The 20,040-nt window shown below is 36.6% G+C and overlaps 1 protein-coding gene across 6 annotated transcripts in view; it reads right to left on the reverse strand.

Moving 5' to 3' along the window:
* Window positions 1-5,192: 5,192 nt before the first annotated feature.
* The window catches only part of gria2b (glutamate receptor, ionotropic, AMPA 2b), a 40,472-nt gene continuing 25,624 nt past the window's right edge, over window positions 5,193-20,040 (reverse strand). The window contains exons 5-16 of one of the 6 annotated variants that reach the window (XM_051860473.1): window positions 19,342-19,395; window positions 19,086-19,244; window positions 17,288-17,455; window positions 17,079-17,183; window positions 16,863-16,970; window positions 16,557-16,763; window positions 16,021-16,388; window positions 13,061-13,259; window positions 12,103-12,350; window positions 10,217-10,331; window positions 7,674-7,808; window positions 5,193-7,043 (exon numbers count right to left, since the gene is read on the reverse strand). In XM_051860473.1, coding sequence (XP_051716433.1) covers window positions 6,879-7,043; window positions 7,674-7,808; window positions 10,217-10,331; window positions 12,103-12,350; window positions 13,061-13,259; window positions 16,021-16,388; window positions 16,557-16,763; window positions 16,863-16,970; window positions 17,079-17,183; window positions 17,288-17,455; window positions 19,086-19,244; window positions 19,342-19,395 — 2,031 coding nt within the window. In that variant the 3' untranslated portion in view covers window positions 5,193-6,878. Of the gene's footprint in view, window positions 7,044-7,558; window positions 7,809-10,216; window positions 10,862-12,102; window positions 12,351-13,060; window positions 13,260-16,020; window positions 16,389-16,556; window positions 16,764-16,862; window positions 16,971-17,078; window positions 17,184-17,287; window positions 17,456-19,085; window positions 19,245-19,341; window positions 19,396-20,040 lie in introns of those variants that run through there. The other 5 variants (XM_051860474.1, XM_051860478.1, XM_051860475.1 and 2 more) reach the window with 5 other exon arrangements.

Below are 20,040 nucleotides of genomic sequence, written 5' to 3' on the forward strand. Positions count from 1 at the left end.
AATGGAAAAAAATACTTGCGGAGCCAGCGCCTCTGAAAAAGGGGGCGGGCACAAATGTAATCTATATTGGTTGTGATGACAGAAAGGGAAAGATTAGCGATACAAATGGTCACAGTGAGGATACTACCATGTTCTATTTTGCCCTCCCAGCCATATATGCTATTTTATAGAAGCTTGTTTCCACCATGGAATAAAACAATTTAAAAGTCAGAATTGTGAGATAGCCTATAAACTCGCAATTCTAAAAAAAAAAAAAAAAAAAGTCTTTTTTTCTCAAAATTCTGCCTTTTTTCACAATTGCGAGTATATCTTTTTCATAATTGTGACATATAAACTCGCAATTGCGAATTATAAAGTCCAATTCTGAGGGAAAAAAGACAGACTTTTTTTTCTCAGAATTTGCTAGTTTATATCTCATAATTCTGACATAAACACTATATGAATTAACATTGCGAATGACATTCCTTGATATTCTTTATTTTGTGTTGCTTTCCATTGAGCTGGACTCTGTATGTTGTTAGGATGACAAAAAGTCTGGTCTGCTTCAGTAGTCTAATAACTAGGGCTGGGTATTGACACAATTTTCACAGTTCGATTCGATTTCTATTCACATGCTTGCGTTTCGACTGCGATTTCGATTTTTCGATATCGATTATTTTGGATGTATATCAGATACAGTACATGGCACATTTTCTAGAGGAAAAAAAAATCTAACTAAAGCTGTAAACTACACATGGGAGTCAGTTGGTACTACATTACTATAATATTGAAGGTTAAAATTTAACTTATTTATATACAAACACTTAAATTACACTCAATGATTTAGCGATTTCATGTGACATGATACGGATTGCGGTAAGTTGTACTGTATCTTTAAACATACCTTTTAGATGTTTATTAATGTTTATTTCGCGCTGTAACTGGTATTAAAGCAGAGGAGAGGATGTTCACATGAGCTCCGTGCTGCCGCTTCTCTTAGGGACTTTAAGCAACAGCTGTTGATGGAACGGCAACGGCGACCGGAAGTCATAGCTAAAGAACCCAAAAATCACTAAGCAACAAAAAAGAGGACGGCGTGGATCATTTAATCATTTGACATAGTAAACAATACATTACATGTAAATAAAAGCAAGAGAATGGTTGCTTTTGGCATTAAATGACATACAGATACAACTAAAATACTACATAACCATAGAACATAACACTTACTTATCTAATCTTATTATCGACTACAGCAAATCGGCGCAACAGAACGCCAGAATACCGTTGCCGTTGTATCAGCAGCTGCTGCTTAAAGTCCCTTTTAACTGAGGCGCTACAGCTGTCACGTCACATTAAAGAGCGCCAAAACAGTATTTATTTTTTGAATTTCATAATAAGATGGACGTCATTTGAAATCAGAGACTTTGCTTCATATCAAAAGTAACAAAGCACAAAGATTATTGTGATTTATTGGATGGGAGGCGCGCTACATGTTCTGTTCATTCATCAACTGAAAACAGACTACACTAATCGATTCTTGGGATTTAGTAATCGATATAGGTTCGTAAAAATAAGAATAGATTAAAATCGAGAAATCAATATTTTTTACCCAGCCCTACTAATAACAGCACTCACCAATGTCAAAATGATTGAGACAGCCAATCAAATCAAAGACTGCGAGCACGAATTCTAGCGCGATGCTGCATTGTTTTAACGGTGGAAGAGCACGAGGTAAAATCAAAGTCCCTTTCTAGGAAAGTCTGTTCACTAGAGTCGACGCCAACCAAGTCCTATCTATTTGAATGGGGGAATCCTGAAATCTCAAAAACTGCTTGGCGAACTCACAATTAAATAACATATTTCAAATCAGCAACAAAATCTGACATGAACTGTCTCATAAATGTTGTTTCTTATGCTCAAATAGCGTTAAAAAAAGCTTATTTTTCAGGCTAGACGAGCCAATGCGCATGTGCAGTCCTAAGCGCAAGTCTCAGGTTTCTGTGGGAACCGGAGCTTCTAACGGCAGCTGCAGTGACACAATGACTTTATCAATCAGCGATTGGCTCTTTTGCTTAGAAGGCGGTATGTATTGCGCTTTGCAGTTTCTCCCGTTCATAACCACAGACTGTAAATAGTCTTTGGTAAGATGCAGGCAGCTAAACATTTAATCATTAAATGTTTATCAAATTAATGTCTGACATATCTTACGAAAGAAAAGACTGGCAGGAACATAAACAACTTGACTTCTTTAGTCAAATTTCGCCATTTTGATAGATAAAATAAAACAGGCATAATTTACATGATTTCTGTAAATTGTAAATGTGGGTGAGTGATGAAATAGTGGGTGGGTACTGTTGCACTGTGTCTGACTACTGAATGGTGCGATTGACCAATCAGAATCAAGTATTCCAGAATGCTGTGTAATAAGTGATTATAAAACATATAAGTTCAAGTTTTTTTTTTTTTTTTTTTGGAAAACTTTGATCTGAAATGTACTGTATAACTAGAACAGAGTTTGTCTTGATTAATATTAATTACATCTCTGAACTGGAGAAATGGAAATATTGTAGTGGATGAATACAAATGATTTTGTAATGAGACTTTAGCCACTGACCCTAATATCAAAGTAGTTCTTCTCCTTGACTGGGTGACATATGCAAAATTCATTGCTAGGGCAAGATTGTGAATTCAAATTAAATCCATTGGGCTGTCAATCAAAACATTGCATAGATATAGTCCTACTTTTCTCTTTTACCATTCTAGATGGAGAGATATTAAGGTCACGTTACATCATATGCATACTCTGCTGGTTAATGGATATATGGAATAATTTCTTAAACATTTTGTATTTTGGAAAGGAACATAAGTTCATCCTTATGGAAATCTTTTGCCAAAGCTTGTACTATAAATGATGCAGTGAATTGCTGTATTATTTAAAGCACAATCACATATTTGAATTTGGGATTATTAGGATTACTGCAGGAAATTTTCTTGCCCCAATTATGTCCCACATAATTCCACTCATAATGCATATGTTTTCATAAAATTGTAATCGTGTTCTTGCAGCCCACTCTCTGGTTCCTCTGCAGACCCCAGGAAGCTTTGGGTCTTCATTATGAGAGTAGCAAGATGAAAGGTGAGGCTGTATGAGGTATTGATGTCTCCACTGCACTGGCATATTCAGGGCAGTCCTGTTGTTCCCCTTGCTGTCATCTAGCTGTGCTGCGCTTGAGTTTATCAATGACGGCTTTGATTGAGTTGCAAAAAAGGGGAAGCTGAAGCAAAGATAGTCATCTAATCATGGCAGTGGGTTTTTGAGTTTAGCCCACCAACACCCTGTCTTTTCATTGACCTATAATGACCCATAAATGCTGGAGATAACCCAGAGGTCAGTATTTTCTGACTGATGTGGATTTAACCACGGTTATCCTTCCTTTTGTCTGTGTATCAGATGACTCTGCCTTATTCTATGTAATACATCTTTGAAGGCTTTTGAGGATGCATAGAAAGTCTTACGCATTATTTAAACTGTAGTTAAAAATTCCAAATTCAAGAAAGAGATTTTTTATTCCAAACATTGTGCTTCAAAACATTCTATTTATTTTATAGGTGCCCTCTGTAATTTCCCCCATTACAAAGTTTTCCCCCTAAAGAAATTAATAATATTTTTTTAAAATTCCTTTTTAGTCATAATTTGTGTTTTGGTGAAAATCCAAACCTTCCAACCTGCCTGAAAGTTTCTAGTATGCCTAGTAAGACCTTGATATACAGTGTATATATATATATATATATATATATATATATATATATATACACACTGTATTTAAATATTATATTTCAAATATTTTAATTTTTTTTTATTAATTTAAACATTTTACTTGTCTTTTTCTAAATTAACCTTAAATTAACCCTTTTGTTAATTAACATTTTTGCCACTGCTTTCAGTGAAAAGCAGGGTTGCCAGGTTTTCACAACAAAACCCGCCCAATTGCTTCTCAAAACTAGCCCAATCGCATTTCAGGGGGGTCCCACGGTTAAAATCGCATTCCGGGGGGGTAAAACTCGCATTTTTGGCGGGGCTCCCCGGGTAAAATTTTGCATTCCAGGGGGTAAATATCACGTTATTTTGGGTCGATTCAACCCGCGGACATGAAAAACAACCCGCGGCAACAGTGTAAAAGTAGCCCAATTCCGCGGGAAAACCGCAGACTTGGCAACACTGGTGAAAAGATTAACACTGATAGAGCCACCATGTTGAGATCACATGACCAAACACTTGCCCTATTATCGGACACTATTGAATCCATGCTGCTAGGTGTCAAAATAAATGCAATTTGGTCAAATATAAATATGAGCAGGGCACTTTGTTTGGAAACCAGTATAAAGGAACGGAAAAAGGACAGGTGGTCTTTTAATAGAAATCTTTCAGTCCCAAGCCAGATATCTGCCATTTTGTTTTTCCATCAAGAATCTTTTGAAATGCAGGGAACATATTTGATGTGTCCCAAAACATAGAAGTTCAAATCATGAAATGTGGAATTAGATAAAGGCTCTAATTTCAAAAGTGCCCTCCAATTCAATACATGCCCTTGTTTAAAAGCCCAAAGAGCTTTTAATTTTTTGCGACTAAATGTTAGATGAAATGTTAAATGGATGTCTCCAGAAGTGTTGGGCACCATATGGGCTGCAAAGACGGAAGGGGGATTATGTAGGAAGAGCAGGGGGAGGGTATCTGTCATCTTGGAATGTGTGACATTCATTAACACCAATGCAGAGACGTCACAGCATGATTATTTATGATCAAAAACACCTCTCCGTTCCTCTCATTTCTTATCGACTAGCAGACACGTTCAAATCAATCCCAACGCAACAAGAAATGAGTGGAAATCACTTCATGAATTATCTATCGGAAAGAATAAAATCCTTGATTGTGTCTCTGTGTTTGATTGAGTCATTTTGACAGTGATTACTGGAAACACTTTAAAAAGAATCATGCTAAAATTACTTTTTACTTCGAAAAGATCAGAATGATTAGTACATATTTCTCAGATGACTCGAAATGTTCTGTAAAATGACATCTAGATGAAGCTCTGCAATCTCTTGCAGTATATTTTGTCACCTTGCTCAGCATAAGTCTGTTATGTGAAACTGTGGTATAAGTAAAGTTATGCCATCATCATATTGGTCATTGATAAACTGCAATCAAAACATTAGACGATTAGTCAGCTTTTATTTAGAAAGGATCCCAAAAAATAAACAAGTTGGCACACATTCATTTACAAAATGCTAGAGAGAGAGAGTGGTCCTTAAAATTACATGGACTTGTTCGACTAATATTAAGTATATCATGACAAAACCAAAGGTGTTACCCAGTTATCTGTCTCCCAGTCTAGAGCGAAATAATGAGGAGAGAAAGGCTGAAGAAGTGAGAGAAAAAAGGACCAATAAAAATCATTCAAAACTGTACACAATTGTGATAATTATCTAAGTTTACAAATATACTCTCACTTTTGGGGACATCTTTTGTTTGTTAACCTTGGCTTATTGCAATATCAAGAGTTAACTGTTACAGTTGCCACTGCTTTTATAGGAAATAGTCATTTAACTGTAAGATAAACTGTGAATCATTATCATTATCAAACAACATGTTCTCTCGCGGTAGGTATCTTAAATACTGAAGAATAAGCGCAGATGTTTTTGCCCGTAATATGGAATTTCTCACATTTTATGAAAGAATATATTAGAACTGGATGCTTGGAAAACAAATTCAAGATGCAGAGTGAAAATATGAAAAAAGCCATATTGTGGTGTGAATGCTAAAATAGCTATAAAGTAAAAACAAACCCAAAAAAATGAAATAAATCACCATCCAACTGTACATTTAGTAACAAAACTTACAGAATGTATTGACTACATTCACATTGATGACAGTTTAATATATGACTATATTTATCAATAATTTTGGCACATTTAATTATTTGGCATTTTTAACAGAGCATTTTGTTGATGTGTATGCTTCTATTCATTTCACAGCAAAACATATGCAATAATACAATAGGTACGTTTTTAAACATTTTCCTTTTTTGTTATGTTCATATTGTAAACACATTTTTCTTTTTTAATATAACCGCTACCCTGATTTTCTTGATAAACAAGAAAATACAAACAGATTCTTAAAACCAAACAAGTTGATGAAAGTAAGAGAACATAACTGCGGCACCCACTTTTCAAACAGATGTCAAGCATTGCTAGATATTTCATATCAACACCAAAATGTTAATGAATATATCAGAAGAGGACTAATAAATTACAAGATAAGCAACATATTTGGCATTAAAATGTGAAACTATTAGCTAAGCTCTTAAAAGTATGTCAAGATTATGATTTACAGCCTTAATTAACTGGTATGTAAGCAGGTTTATTTAAAAGCCATTTTCTGTGAAAATACATAAAAATACTTTGATTTTTTTTGTTTGTTTGTTTGTTTTATTAATAAAAAGACATTTCACATCCTGAAGCAAATAATGGTAAAGTGTGCTTGAGCCGAAATAGACATTGGATGGCGTCAGCTACGAAAACAGACAGACTTTATTGACTTCTCTCTTTCCCGCTCAGAGCTTCTGTGAGTTTCAAGTTTGTCGTCAAAAATATCCGTTACGGGGGGGTAGATGTCATCAGCTCGCTAAGCGAGTGTCTTTATCTCAGTCGGCATGTTTCCAATAGGAGAGTGCATCTTTTGTTATAAAGGGCCAAAGAAGTATTATGTCTCTGTGACATCAAATGAGGCCTCCGTCTTCCATTCAGACGAGAGATATATGGGAGAAAGCGACAGGAAAGAGAATAGAATGCGCTCTATTGAAAACCATTGTGTAAGGCACTCGGCAGGTTCTTATCCATCAGGAGAGATCAGTCAGACTGACGTTCATTCCCACACCAGGTCTAACAAAGGGCACCGCATGTACTGCTTTGGGGAACTCAGGACTCATCACACGTCCATTCTCGCCAGTACTTCCAGTTATAGACAGCCTCGCTTTGCTCCTCATAGCGTCCGAAAAGGTCACCTGGAACACACACACACATAGACGCGAACGGAGAAACAAACATCCACACGCACGCACACCAAACAGAGAGAGGGCAGAAAGTTAGAGCGCATCCCACAAAAGGGCTTCAGTCTTATTTTTAAAATGTTTAGTTGAAAATGCAGATGTGAATTTGATGTGGTGGAGAAACATTGAAAATTGAGGAGCAAAGTTACGAGCAAACACCATTCAGAAAATCATATCGCAAGCAGGGAATGAGGGCGATGGGCGATACAACAACAAAAACAGTCATACATGACAATGGGGTTGACAGAACAAAATCACACGGGATCTACAAAAAACTTTTCTCTCCAATATGTGTGCAGTAGATGGGGAGAAGTCAAGTTTTTTTTTTTTTCCCACTAGGAACACCAGTACATACGATCCAGCTTACGGTCCAAACCTCCTCATTCAATAGAACATTCAGGGAATGGAACAGATGGAAGCCAAAAGAAGCGTGCACGGGGACAGATTGGAATGACGGCCGCGTATCCTACCCCCTTAAATTTTTACACTTTCGATCCCATATACGTTGTACCCTTCCTTATAAGTGGCAAAATTCTGTGAATTCTGCGAGGAAGTGGGATTAATATTCTGTGCATTCTTTGCCACCTTCATGCGCTTGGCCTCAGCTCGGGACTTGTAACAGAACTCGACCAAGGCCACCAGCATGGCCAAGCCCAGGCCGCCCACTAGGATGTAGAAGACCCCAGCCACATTGCTCAGGCTGAGAGCGCTGGTCTTCTCCTGTAAATGCACATGAGACACGGGTCAGCGGTCAGGGAAAGCTCGGGATATCTGTAATAAGCATTCATATGCATAAATAACAGAATATTTAAGTGGCAGTTTTACGTCTATGTGGATACAAATGCACAGCTCAGGACAGTAATGTTAAAACAATAACTGTGCTAAGTAGAATGCGCTACTGGTTAATGTGCCCTTGAAGCGATGCGAATGGGGGCATTCAACAATTCTGCTTAAATGGGATGGATTTACTAAAGCCTTTAACATTCGTTTGAAAGTTACATAAAAAACCAACAATGTGGTTACAGTTCTTACATTCCCACATGCTAATGGCTGTAGTAAATATTATTTCTTTGTTGAATTCACAGTTATAGCAGGGGTTAATGTGCTATGCTTAGCTGTGATGAGAATTATGCTTGTGTAAGAAAGCCTACAGGACCATTTAAAGGGATGCTCAAGAGAGGCATCTGAATGGAAGGCATAGCATTAGACACAGGGAAGCAGATGACAGGCATTGTGGATAAAAGGCAGGAGATCAACACACATATACACACCTACAAAAAGATCTTTGGGGGATAGGGGCTGTCAGATATTCTTTCCAAATATTAGTGTACTGTACTGTGCACAGAATGACCACGCATAAAACACACGACACATAGACAGATACAGAGCTTACTTTTGTGAAAGTTTGTTTCTTTTTTTGCACTGTAAAAAGCGATAATGCAATTGTTATCTTAAGGATCCATCTACCTCTTTTAACCTTGGATTTTAAAATGTAATCAAATAATTAAAGACATTTAATTATATTTATTTAAAGCTGCAGTCTGTAAGTTTTGCCTCTTTGTCGCCATCTCTGTTCGAAACCTGCAATTGCAGTTATTTGCGGAATTATCATCTTTACGTGGGTTGTGCTTCGGCACGGCTCCTCAGCGCGGATGAATCTAATGTTTTGAGGAGTCACCGCACCGGTGTGGATACTGTACTTCGGAATCACAGATTGTAGTCTTGGAAATATGACCAAAATAAGAATTTTCACCGGAGAATTTCATCTGAACAAGTAAGTAACAACTTAGACTGTTTATGTACAGTCTAATCTCTAATTGCCTGTTTGTCATTCCATACAAACTGCCATCAAAATGATAAGTTTAATTATTCCAGCTGCTGTGAGAAGGCTATAAATGATCCGCCACCTGTAGCATCCTCATATGATATAGCCTACTAGCTGGGACTCCTTTATGTAAACAGACGTGACGTAATGACGCAAAGATGAACGGCGGCATGCTCGAATTTCCTGCGGAAACTCAACAGTACCATCCGAATCAGAAAATGTTATTAGAAGCTTACCGTTGTGAATCGGGCTAAGGTAAGGAGATACACTGGCTGGTTACGTACTTGCTCAATAATTGATTTTGCATAATTTTTAACCAAAAAAGTTACAGACTGCAGCTTTAACAATTTAACCTTTTTATATATCATTAAATAATAATAATTGAGTTTGTTTGTGTAACCGTTTGCAAATATTAAATCATATTAAATAATATTTAAAACCTGTTAATTTCGATGTTACCACGTGAAGCACGTTTTTTTTTTACAGTCTGTCCAATAATAGCAATAAATTGGGGTTCCAAAGGTGAAATTTTAAGAACTACATACACCAATATTGATCAACCACTAATCTAAATATAACCTATGGTGGTTTCAACCCTGAAGCTGAGATATACTTTGACTATATGGCTATGAAAACAACCTATGCCTTGATGCAGAGAGTGTATTGTTTTATATACCCATTTTTGTTGTATTATAAAAGTGCAAACATGACAAAGCATGATGTATCAGGTTTCACATAACGTACATATAAATATTTCAATAAGCATCCAAATAAAGCACACTAAGACAATACAACAATTGACAAAACACAACCAAACAGCTTAACACACTATGAAACAAAGACATTTAAGGATCTTGGACACCCTTGTAGATGGTCCTACAAATGACCTGAGAGAAATCATGTTCGTACTGGAACAATTTGAAGTCTTTCGTTGTATGTGCTGGATATGAATGTCTGAGAACTGCTATTCTAAACTTGGCACAGCTCAGGCCTGCAAGTAATAGCAGGATCTGTGATTCTCAGATTGAGAAGCTGGAAGGAGACCACTGATTATGTTACAGATATTACAAAAGGTGCACATGACTGAAGTGGCATGCATTACTGTTTAATTCTCAGTGGATGGTACCAGATATTAGTAGCTCTGCAGGCATTAGTCAAAGAATCTCACCAAGGCATCTCATGCTTGTCTGTGCATTGTCTGTCTAAAATAGTTTTTTGTTTTTTTTAGTCATTAATATTAAAATATGGGTAATTCCCACTAATCAAAAATGTGCTTGATCACATAGAACCTGCAGCGACTAACCTTACTTCCAGAGTCCTTGGCTCCACATTCACCTTTATCGTACCACCATTTGTTTTTCAGCTTGTCTAAGGTGCCTTGCTCACTGAGTTTCAATACTGCAAGGTTTACTGGCGTTCTTCACGTGGGAAATAACATAAATAACATTATCAATGTTATTTTATGTTATTATTACATTCAACTTTCTCTTAGATTTCACCTTTTCTCTCCTCTTTTCTTTATTGCCATAGCGATTATGACGTTGATGCGCCATTTGGCCTAAGCAAATGCAAGTTTTGCAGAGCCAAATGTGCATTAACGTATCGCCTGAAGTAAGCAGCAAGGACAACAGCGATGTGTACTGCACACAATAACCAATCGGAATAACAATGGGTATTTTTGTTTATGTGTGTGTCCTCTAGCAATGGTTGGCAATGCTTAACCCGTCAGTGTTGTAGAAAATGTCCGCCTTTGGACTTTTGGTTCCTGTGTGGTTTTGCTGCTTACTTGAGTGTTGCATTGAGTTACCCATCACTTTGCTCTCTGGGGCTGACCTTGGAATCACCTCCCCCGCTGCCGCACTCTCCCTTGTCGTACCACCATTTGTTTTTCAATTTGTCCAACAGGCCTTGTTCATTCAGTTTTAGTACTGCGAGGTTAACCGCATTTCTTGAAACGATAAAACATAACTTGTAAGACAGGGTGAGCCAACTTAGCAATTGTCAATGGTCCTCTTTCAAACCTGGCGATTGCTTTTCTCTGTTTTCAGCATTTTAACAAGTAAGAAGAAATCATATCTCCTCCCTTTCAAAATATCAAACTGTTAGAAAACAAAAGTCTAATCAACTAATGTCATCAATTAAATGTACTTTAGGTGAGTTTAACTTATGAAGGTGGCTCAGAGTGCCGTGAAAAGAGACGCTTAACGCAGTACTCATATCCATAACTAATAGCAGTGGCCTGCAAGTAACATTACTAGAAGAAGGACAGCAGAACAGCAATAAAAGCTGGTTAAATCTTCATCATACATAATTCAATCTTCTCCTAAGGCCCACCCACCCAATCCTTAAATCTGTCCAGATTGGTTGCTGTTCACAGGAGGAGGAGAAATTGAATCCCACTAAATGAAGACTGTCTCTAATAAGGCTGAGAGATGGCATTATGAAATACAGTTCAATCAAATATCAGCATATCTTCAAATACATTTACATAGGTAAACCCAAGCAGTGCCACCTGTTACATGAATATGGCTAAATTTTGTTTGTTTGCCAAATTGGAAGTTCAAAGCACATCTTTGTTAATGTTCTTTAACGAAAAATGTGTACTGCAAGGGTTTGGTAAAAACATTTCAGAAATCATTACATTATTAGAAATAAGCAAAGACAGCAATAATTAATGAATATAGAGAGATGAGAGACATGATAGGAGAGGATATTAGGCAAAACCTTAAAACATTCAAAAGACAAAAACCGAGACACAACACTTGAAAACGACAAAATCTCAAATATATAAATCTAATAGATTAGCATTCGGTTAAACTTGAATTCAAAGCATGAAAAAAATGCACTAATATAATGTATATCCTTAAGATATAAAATATGAATGTATTTAAATATATATATTTATAAAATAATGAGGTATTCATATCTGTAAGATATAATGAAGTAAAAATATTTTTTTTTAAATCTGTATAAAAAAAACTTCAAGATAAATATTTTCTTTCTTTCTTTCTTTCTTTCTTTTTTTTTTTAAAAAAAAATAGATTATTAATATTTTATTTATTTGGCTCTAATGTATCCAGCTACTACGTCTATCTTTTTTATACAAACCAGGACACATGAGCACAGCTACATCAGGGTAGGTGGGATACTATAACAACATTGGACACATTGTTATACTATTCCACCCACCTTAATGAGGATCCTTTGGGGGTGGCGATGCCGTAGCCTTTGGAGTCCAGGTTCCCTCCCACCTTCATAGTGTCACAGGGTTTGCGCTGCTCGATGTACTCATTCATGGTGGACTCCAGCAGGTATGCATACTTCCCCTTGGACTTCCTCACCCGCATAACACCTTCTGCTGTCGTCTTTACAAATACTGAGGGCTCTGCACTTTTCATGTATGTCCACATTTTGTCGAAAAGAGCAATTTTGGAACGCTGGAGAAAAAAAGATTGCAATGATTATGTAAACTATAAAATCTTAATAACAATAAGGTCCCATTGGTTAACTAAAATTAACCAACAATGAGCAATTCATTTGTTACAGTATTTGTTAATTTTTGTTAATGGTAATTAAAGGAGCAGTAAGAGAATTCTGAGAAATCTGACCAAGCACCAAAACACACTTGTAGTCAATCAGCAGTAAGGAGCGTATACACTCATTAGGGGGGAGGTGCCTGCGTTGCATAGCGTGTTTGTGAATTTTGGGGCGGAGCTATAAAGATGGGGGTGTGATCCTTTTGGGTAGGGGCGTGTTTGTTTATCAACAGCGTTTCCCAGAAATCGCTTACTGCACCTTTAATAGAAATACATCTGTTAGTTCATGTCTGCTTAGGTGCATTAAAAAATATTACCAGATACAACTTTTGATTTTGAGAATTTATTAGGAAATGATCATTGATACATGCTTTAGAACTATTTTTAATTGTTTGTTCATAACTAATGTAGTTATCTAATGTTAACAAATAGAACCTTACTGTAAACTGTCTAACAATGGCCATGCCAAACAAATGACTACAGCAATTTAGTATTTAGCTTTGCATTTTATCTTAGCCTGATAAACTCTCACTTAAAAATTGTGCAAATACAAAAGTAAAGAAAAAGTAGGCATATGGATTACATGGATATAGAGAAAATGGGTGTCTTACCCTGAAAAACTCTTTTGTTGAACCAGAATCTAAAGTTCCATAAGCAATCTCTGTTTGCTTTGCTAAGTCCTCTGCACTCTCAATTGGAGACACCATCCTTTCCACTGTTAGGAAGGCAGCCAAGTTAGCCGTGTAGGATGAAATTATGATCAGGGTGAAAAACCACCAGACTCCTCCAACGATGCGGCCAGAAAGAGACCTGATGAAAAATGTCCAATGAAATTCATCAGACATGACAGCAGGATCACAGTTAAAAAAAAAAAGTATTCTCAGCTACATTGAAATCAAACTGTGTTCAATGTTAAACTCAACCATATAACAATATTTTGCACATTTGACATATTTTCCATGACAAGCAACTCCATTGTATTTTTGAAACTGCGACATCTTGTGTGATCTCTGAAAAGATATTTATGTACAAGAGTTGGTGACTAAGGATTTTGAAGTCAACATGAAGTCTGAACAGAAGCTTCACTAATGATTTTAAGGTATTTGTGAGAATAGCTGCTAGGCAGAATGTGCTTCGCCTGCTTAGATGAGTCTATCATCCATAATGAATAATTAACATCTAAATATATAATGTTTTATCTTATTTAAATGTAGTATATTTATTTCAGTATAGATGTAACTAATAATCAGTGTTAGGGAAAGTTACTTTTAAAAGTAATGCATTACAATATTGTGTTATTTCCTAAAAAAGTAACTAATTGCATTTCTTAATTACTTTTTAAGTTACTTATGCATTACTTTTTTTCACCTGGACTGGGCTTGTTTGTTTGTTTTTTTATTAAATTATATATATACAGTGGGTACGGAAAGTATTCAGACCCCCTTAAATTTTTCACTCTTTGTTATATTGCAGCCATTTGCTAAAATCATTTAAGTTTATTTTTTTTCCTCATTAATGTACACACAGCACCCCATATTGACAGAAAAACACAGAATTGTTGACATTTTTGCAGATTTATTAAAAAAGAAAAACTAAAATATCTCATGGTCCTAAGTATTCAGACCCTTTGCTGTGACACTCATATATTTAACTCAGGTGCTGTCCATTTCTTCTGATCATCCTTGAGATGGTTCTACACCTTCATTTGAGTCCAGCTGTGTTTGATTATACTGATTGGACTTGATTAGGAAAGCCACACACCTGTCTATATAAGACCTTACAGCTCACAGTGCATGTCAGAGCAAATGAGAATCATGAGGTCAAAGGAACTGCCTGAAGAGCTCAGAGACAGAATTGTGGCAAGGCACAGATCTGGCCAAGGTTACAAAAACATTTCTGCTGCACTTAAGGTTCCTAAGAGCACAGTGGCCTCCATAATCCTTAAATGGAAGACGTTTGGGTTGACCAGAACCCTTCCTAGAGCTGGCCGTCCGGCCAAACTGAACTATCGGGGAAGAAGAGCCTTGGTGAGAGAGGTAAAGAAGAACCCAAAGATCACTGTGGCTGAGCTCCAGAGATGCAGTCGGGAGATGGGAGAAAGTTGTAGAAAGTCAACCATCACTGCAGCCCTCCACCAGTCGGGGCTTTATGGCAGAGTGGCCCGACGGAAGCCTCTCCTCAGTGCAAGACACATGAAAGCCCGCATGGAAGGACTCCAAGATGGTGAGAAATAAGATTCTCTGGTCTGATGAGACCAAGATAGAACATTTTGGCCTTAATTCTAAGCGGTATGTGTGGAGAAAACCAGGCACTGCTCATCACCTGTCCAATACAGTCCCAACAGTGAAGCATGGTGGTGGCAGCATCATGCTGTGGGGGTGTTTTTCAGCTGCAGGGACAGGACGACTGGTTGCAATTGAGGGAAAGATGAATGCGGCCAAGTACAGGGATATCCTGGACGAAAACCTTCTCCAGAGTGCTCAGGACCTCAGACTGGGCCGAAGGTTTACCTTCCAACAAGACAATGACCCTAAGCACACAGCTAAAATAACGAAGGAGTGGCTTCACAACAACTCCGTGACTGTTCTTGAATGGCCCAGCCAGAGCCCTGACTTAAACCCAATTAAGCATCTCTGGAGAGACCTAAAAATGGCTGTCCACCAATGTTTACCATCCAACCTGACAGAACTGGAGAGGATCTGCAAGGAGGAATGGCAGAGGATCCCCAAATCCAGGTGTGAAAAACTTGTTGCATCTTTCCCAAAAAGACTCATGGCTGTATTAGATCAAAAGGGTGCTTCTACTAAATACTGAGCAAAGGGTCTGAATACTTAGGACCATGTGATATTTCAGTTTTTCTTTTTTAATAAATCTGCAAAAATGTCAACAATTCTGTGTTTTTCTGTCAATATGGGGTGCTGTGTGTACATTAATGAGGAAAAAAAATGAACTTAAATGATTTTAGCAAATGGCTGCAATATAACAAAGAGTGAAAAATTTAAGGGGGTCTGAATACTTTCCGTACCCACTGTATATTTTTTGGGGCAAATGTAAAGGCCCTTTCACGCCAGAAGTGAAATGAATAAGCCTCAGGCTAAAGGAAATGCAAATTCACGCCTGTACGGTTAATAAAGTGAGATTAAATACATAAAGTATATGCACTATTTATCATATTTTATTATTGCAGGTGTGCATAATATACTGAAAACAATAACCATCATGTTTACGCACACAACGCCTCTATTCCCGATTTCTCTCAACATGGGGACAAGAGAGGTTTCAGTCAATAAATGGGAAAACAAAGTAACTTGCGTAAAACTAGTAACTAATGCAAAACTTTACTAGTTACTTGAAAAAAGTAATCTTATTACTTAACTTGCATTACTTGTAATGCATTACCCCAAACACTGCTAATAATATATATTAAATCAATAATATCTTTCAACCAAGACAATCAATGACTAAGTAAGAGATCGCTTTTCATACAAAAATGCCTTTGCCGTTATAAAACCAGCATTTCTTGAAGAAATTGCATGTAGAAATAAAAAGAACTTATTGGTCAAGAACAAACCTTGGTGAAATATCACAGCCTTGTCTCATAAAAGCTCCAAGAGAGAACCAAAGGCTGTTGAAAATCCCAAACTCATTAGTTGACTCGTTGGTCTGGATCTGGCCGTCCTCATATTCCTCTGTGTGCCACTCATATGGACTGAAACGACTGACCAGGAAAAGCACCACGCTCACCCCGATGTAGGCAAACACGATACACATCCAGATCTCATAGGCCAGAGGGTCCAGGAATGAGAACACACCAGGCTTGGACTTCTGAGGCTTCTTGATCATGATGGAGATGCCCAAACTCATGAATGGCTTTGAGAAGTCGATGACTTCTTCTCTGACTAAAGTGATAGTCAATGGAGCCACTGCTATGTCAGCTTTCTAAAATGAAAGAGATTTATTTTTTTCACTTCTCGACCTATTGTTTGAACTGAAAAATGTACTGATCAAAGAAAAATGTTTATGCTAATGGTTAAGACTACTTTTCAGACTAGCAGCAGCAACTTATCAATTTTGTCCAACTTTAAAAGTTTAATAAATAAATCTTACCCCATAAACTAACTCTCCAACCATTCCATTCCAGATCTTCGTCTCTGCATCTCTAGCTCCATATTTGCCATCTCCCACTATTTTCAGCTGATATTTAAATCCACAGTGCTTTGCTATTTCAGCTGCCAAGTCCACACAGTACCCCTCATATCTTTCATTATCCATAAAAAGGTCAGCATTCTTCTTCAGCATTACATACGGTGCTTCCTGAAAAAGAAAGAAAGGCACACTTTGTCAAAGAGCTGTGAACATTTTACTACAGTGCAGAACAGCATAATAGTATGGAAAACCACAAGTGAAACCTACTAGAATGGTGGTGACGATCACAGTCTTGTTTTCCAGCCCCATTGTATCATTTGGGAAAAGATCAGACTTTGTCACAACCATTTTATCAACTTCATTCCAATAGCCAATCTGAAAAAGAGAGGCATTTGCAGGCAACTTATGACTTATGTGACATGTAGTAACTTATAATGTAAAATGATAAATGATACTTTCCTTTCCATACATTAAGAGTCTTACCTTAACTGGTCCATTGCTTTTCAGTTCCATGACATTGACGGTGTAATTCACCCTCTTTCCATATTGGTCAAACTGAATGTTACCAGTGAGACCATCAACTCTCACCTGCATAAAAAGGATGTGAAATAGAAGGATTTTATATACTGGTCAGGACAATTAAATCAATTAGAATTATTTATATATATATATATAGACATGGGACTTGTCACCTGTTTTAGGGCACGCTCTATCTCAACCCCCTGTGCCCACGGTACAGCTGGATTAGCCAGGCAGTCTCCATTGTTAGCTCTACGGGAGATGTCAATTCGCTGTTTGTGCAGGTAGCGGAAGGCCTCAGTCATCACCTGAACTGCGTCGTATGTCAGTGCTGAAGTGTACTGGATATAGAGAGAGAGAAATGCTGGTGGGTTAGTTATAAGGAAAAAAGATCTGAAAATAACTGGTAGGAGGTATAGCAATTCAAAATGTAATGTGTGGTACAGAATTATTGTCACCATTCATAAAAACTAGGAGAATTGAAATAATATAATATAATATAATATAATATAATATAATATAATATAATATAATATAATATAATAAAGTGCTGTCAACTTTAACGCGTTAATGCATGTGATTAATTTTTTCCAGTTTAACGCGTTAAAAATATTTAACGCAATTAACGCAACATCAGTTTTTTCTGTCATCCTTTGGCTAGCATTACGATATATGATCACGCTCTTATTCATGCAAATGCTTTTAAACCATTAAAGCACTCCAAAAGAGAAATCGAGTTCTCTTTCACGCTTGAACGAACAATAATAATCAACACAATAAACACACACAATAATGCCAAAAATGTCAGTTTTGAGTATGCTCATAAAAGCAGCCTTGTCTTAAACAAAAGTAAAGAGTTGTGAGAAAGTGGGACGCATGTGAGATCCACTTCATTGCAGCAGTGGTATATTTTAAAGTGACAGCAGCCAATATAATCAAAGAACAAAAGTAACAGAGAAAATTACTCACTGCTCTTGACTAAAGTACTTTTGTAGCTTTAATAAGCATTAATCTATATTTAATTTAGGCTTTACCTTATGCAGTGCAGACTGTTTGATAACTTTATTCAATTGGATTGATTTAAGTTCACTTAAATTAAAAGTTGTTATATTTTAATAAATGTATAAAAATGTATTGCTTTCAATTACACTGTAATGTTGAATGGCTATAATTATTGTTTAAAATTGGGGGGGGGGGGAATCTATTTCATCGAGACATCAGTAGCTGTATTAGTATCAGTAATACTAGTATAAGTATTTAAAATATACTGTCTTTATCTTGTTTCTACATTAATTTGGAGATTAACTGTGAAATTATTACATTCTAAAATATATGAAAAACGTACTAAAACGTAAGTGTTTTAATCGCAATTAATCACAGAAAAAATGTGATTAATCTAGTTAATTGTTTTAATCGATTGACAGCATTAAATATAATATAATATAATATAATATAATATAATATAATATAATATGAATAACACATATAGGGAAGCCATATACTTATATTTAATCATTTATTTGGTGAAGCCGTCTTTGAAAGAATAACAGCAGGTATATTTGAATTTCATTAAATTTGAATTCTACTCACATAAATTCAAATACTGCATTCTGTTTGTTACCTTAAAGTAGGTTCAATTCAAATTCAGGAATGAACAGGAATTTAAAAGGCATACTTGGTTCTGAATGGCGCATATTCAGGATTCATTAGTAATGTAAGAATGAAACACTTGATTTCAGTCCCAGGAAATTAAACACCTACTTAGTCTTTGTAAATTGGTAAGAAGACAGACGAGACCACACTTTATCTGCTAGTAGAAAATGACTAACACGCTTGTCTTGCAAATGGCCTGAACAATACAGGCATTTAAATGAAGACATTTTATGTTCATGTAGCAATTACCTGAACATCTCTTTTAATCATATTTATTAAAACTGCCTGAAAAAGAATAAAAATGGATGGAAATCTCACCCGTATTTTGCTGTCTGCTCCAGGATATTCTTTTTCCTCCAGAGCTTCCCAGCGCTGGTCAAATTTGGACACCAGGGGGTCATCGAAATCCACAATCTGAAAGCCTGATACATTGGCTCCACCATATTGGATTTTTGAAAGATCTCCATCCACAAACCCCTGAAAACATGATATATTTTTCTCAGCATTTTTGCTTGTTACATTTTCACAAAGTCATATATTTTTCTTTGTTAGTGTTACATTTCAGATCATTTACCAGGTTTGCTATGATGTAGTGATATCCCTTCACATGCCTGCCAATAGTTATCACCTGCAAAGAGAATAATGAAACTCATCAAATTAATGAAATAAAGATAAACAAAATAAAACTACACTTAACATCTTAGCCATTATAAGTAAGCAATAAGGTACGAGAGGCTGTGCTGTGTAGTGAATAAGTCACAGATGAAGGGCGTTGTTAGGCATAACGCAAAGTGAAGCGTTTTATAAAAAAGGGTTACCACACAGTACAAATATTAAAGGCAAAAATATGTATCAATGCAACTTTCATGAAGTAAAGTTTCACTAAAAGCCTTCATTCCACCAGAAAAAAAAGTCCCTGACTGTGAACAGCAACAGAAGTTACATTATTACGCCATTAGATGGCGGCAAAGACTGTCTTTATGAGTGTGTCAGTCAGTAGCGAAGACTTTTACATTGAAAAGACTGTTGTGAACACAGAACAAGACGCAACTGACAAATGCTTTGACTAGCGCTGTCAGTCACAGGAAAACCCCTTAACTGTTAAAAGGACAAGATAATACATCAGACATGCAGGTAATAAACTCGCTCACTCGATCTCTTTCTCACAATACTCTTCTACATAATACAGTAAGCTTCAATGAACAATATAAATTGAGAACAGTCTACGCTGCTAAAAGTGGTTGCTAAGGGTGTTGTGTAGCGATACACAGAA

This window comes from Ctenopharyngodon idella, chromosome 14 (assembly GCF_019924925.1).
Source record: "Ctenopharyngodon idella isolate HZGC_01 chromosome 14, HZGC01, whole genome shotgun sequence".
Taxonomy (NCBI): Eukaryota; Metazoa; Chordata; class Actinopteri; order Cypriniformes; family Xenocyprididae; genus Ctenopharyngodon; species Ctenopharyngodon idella.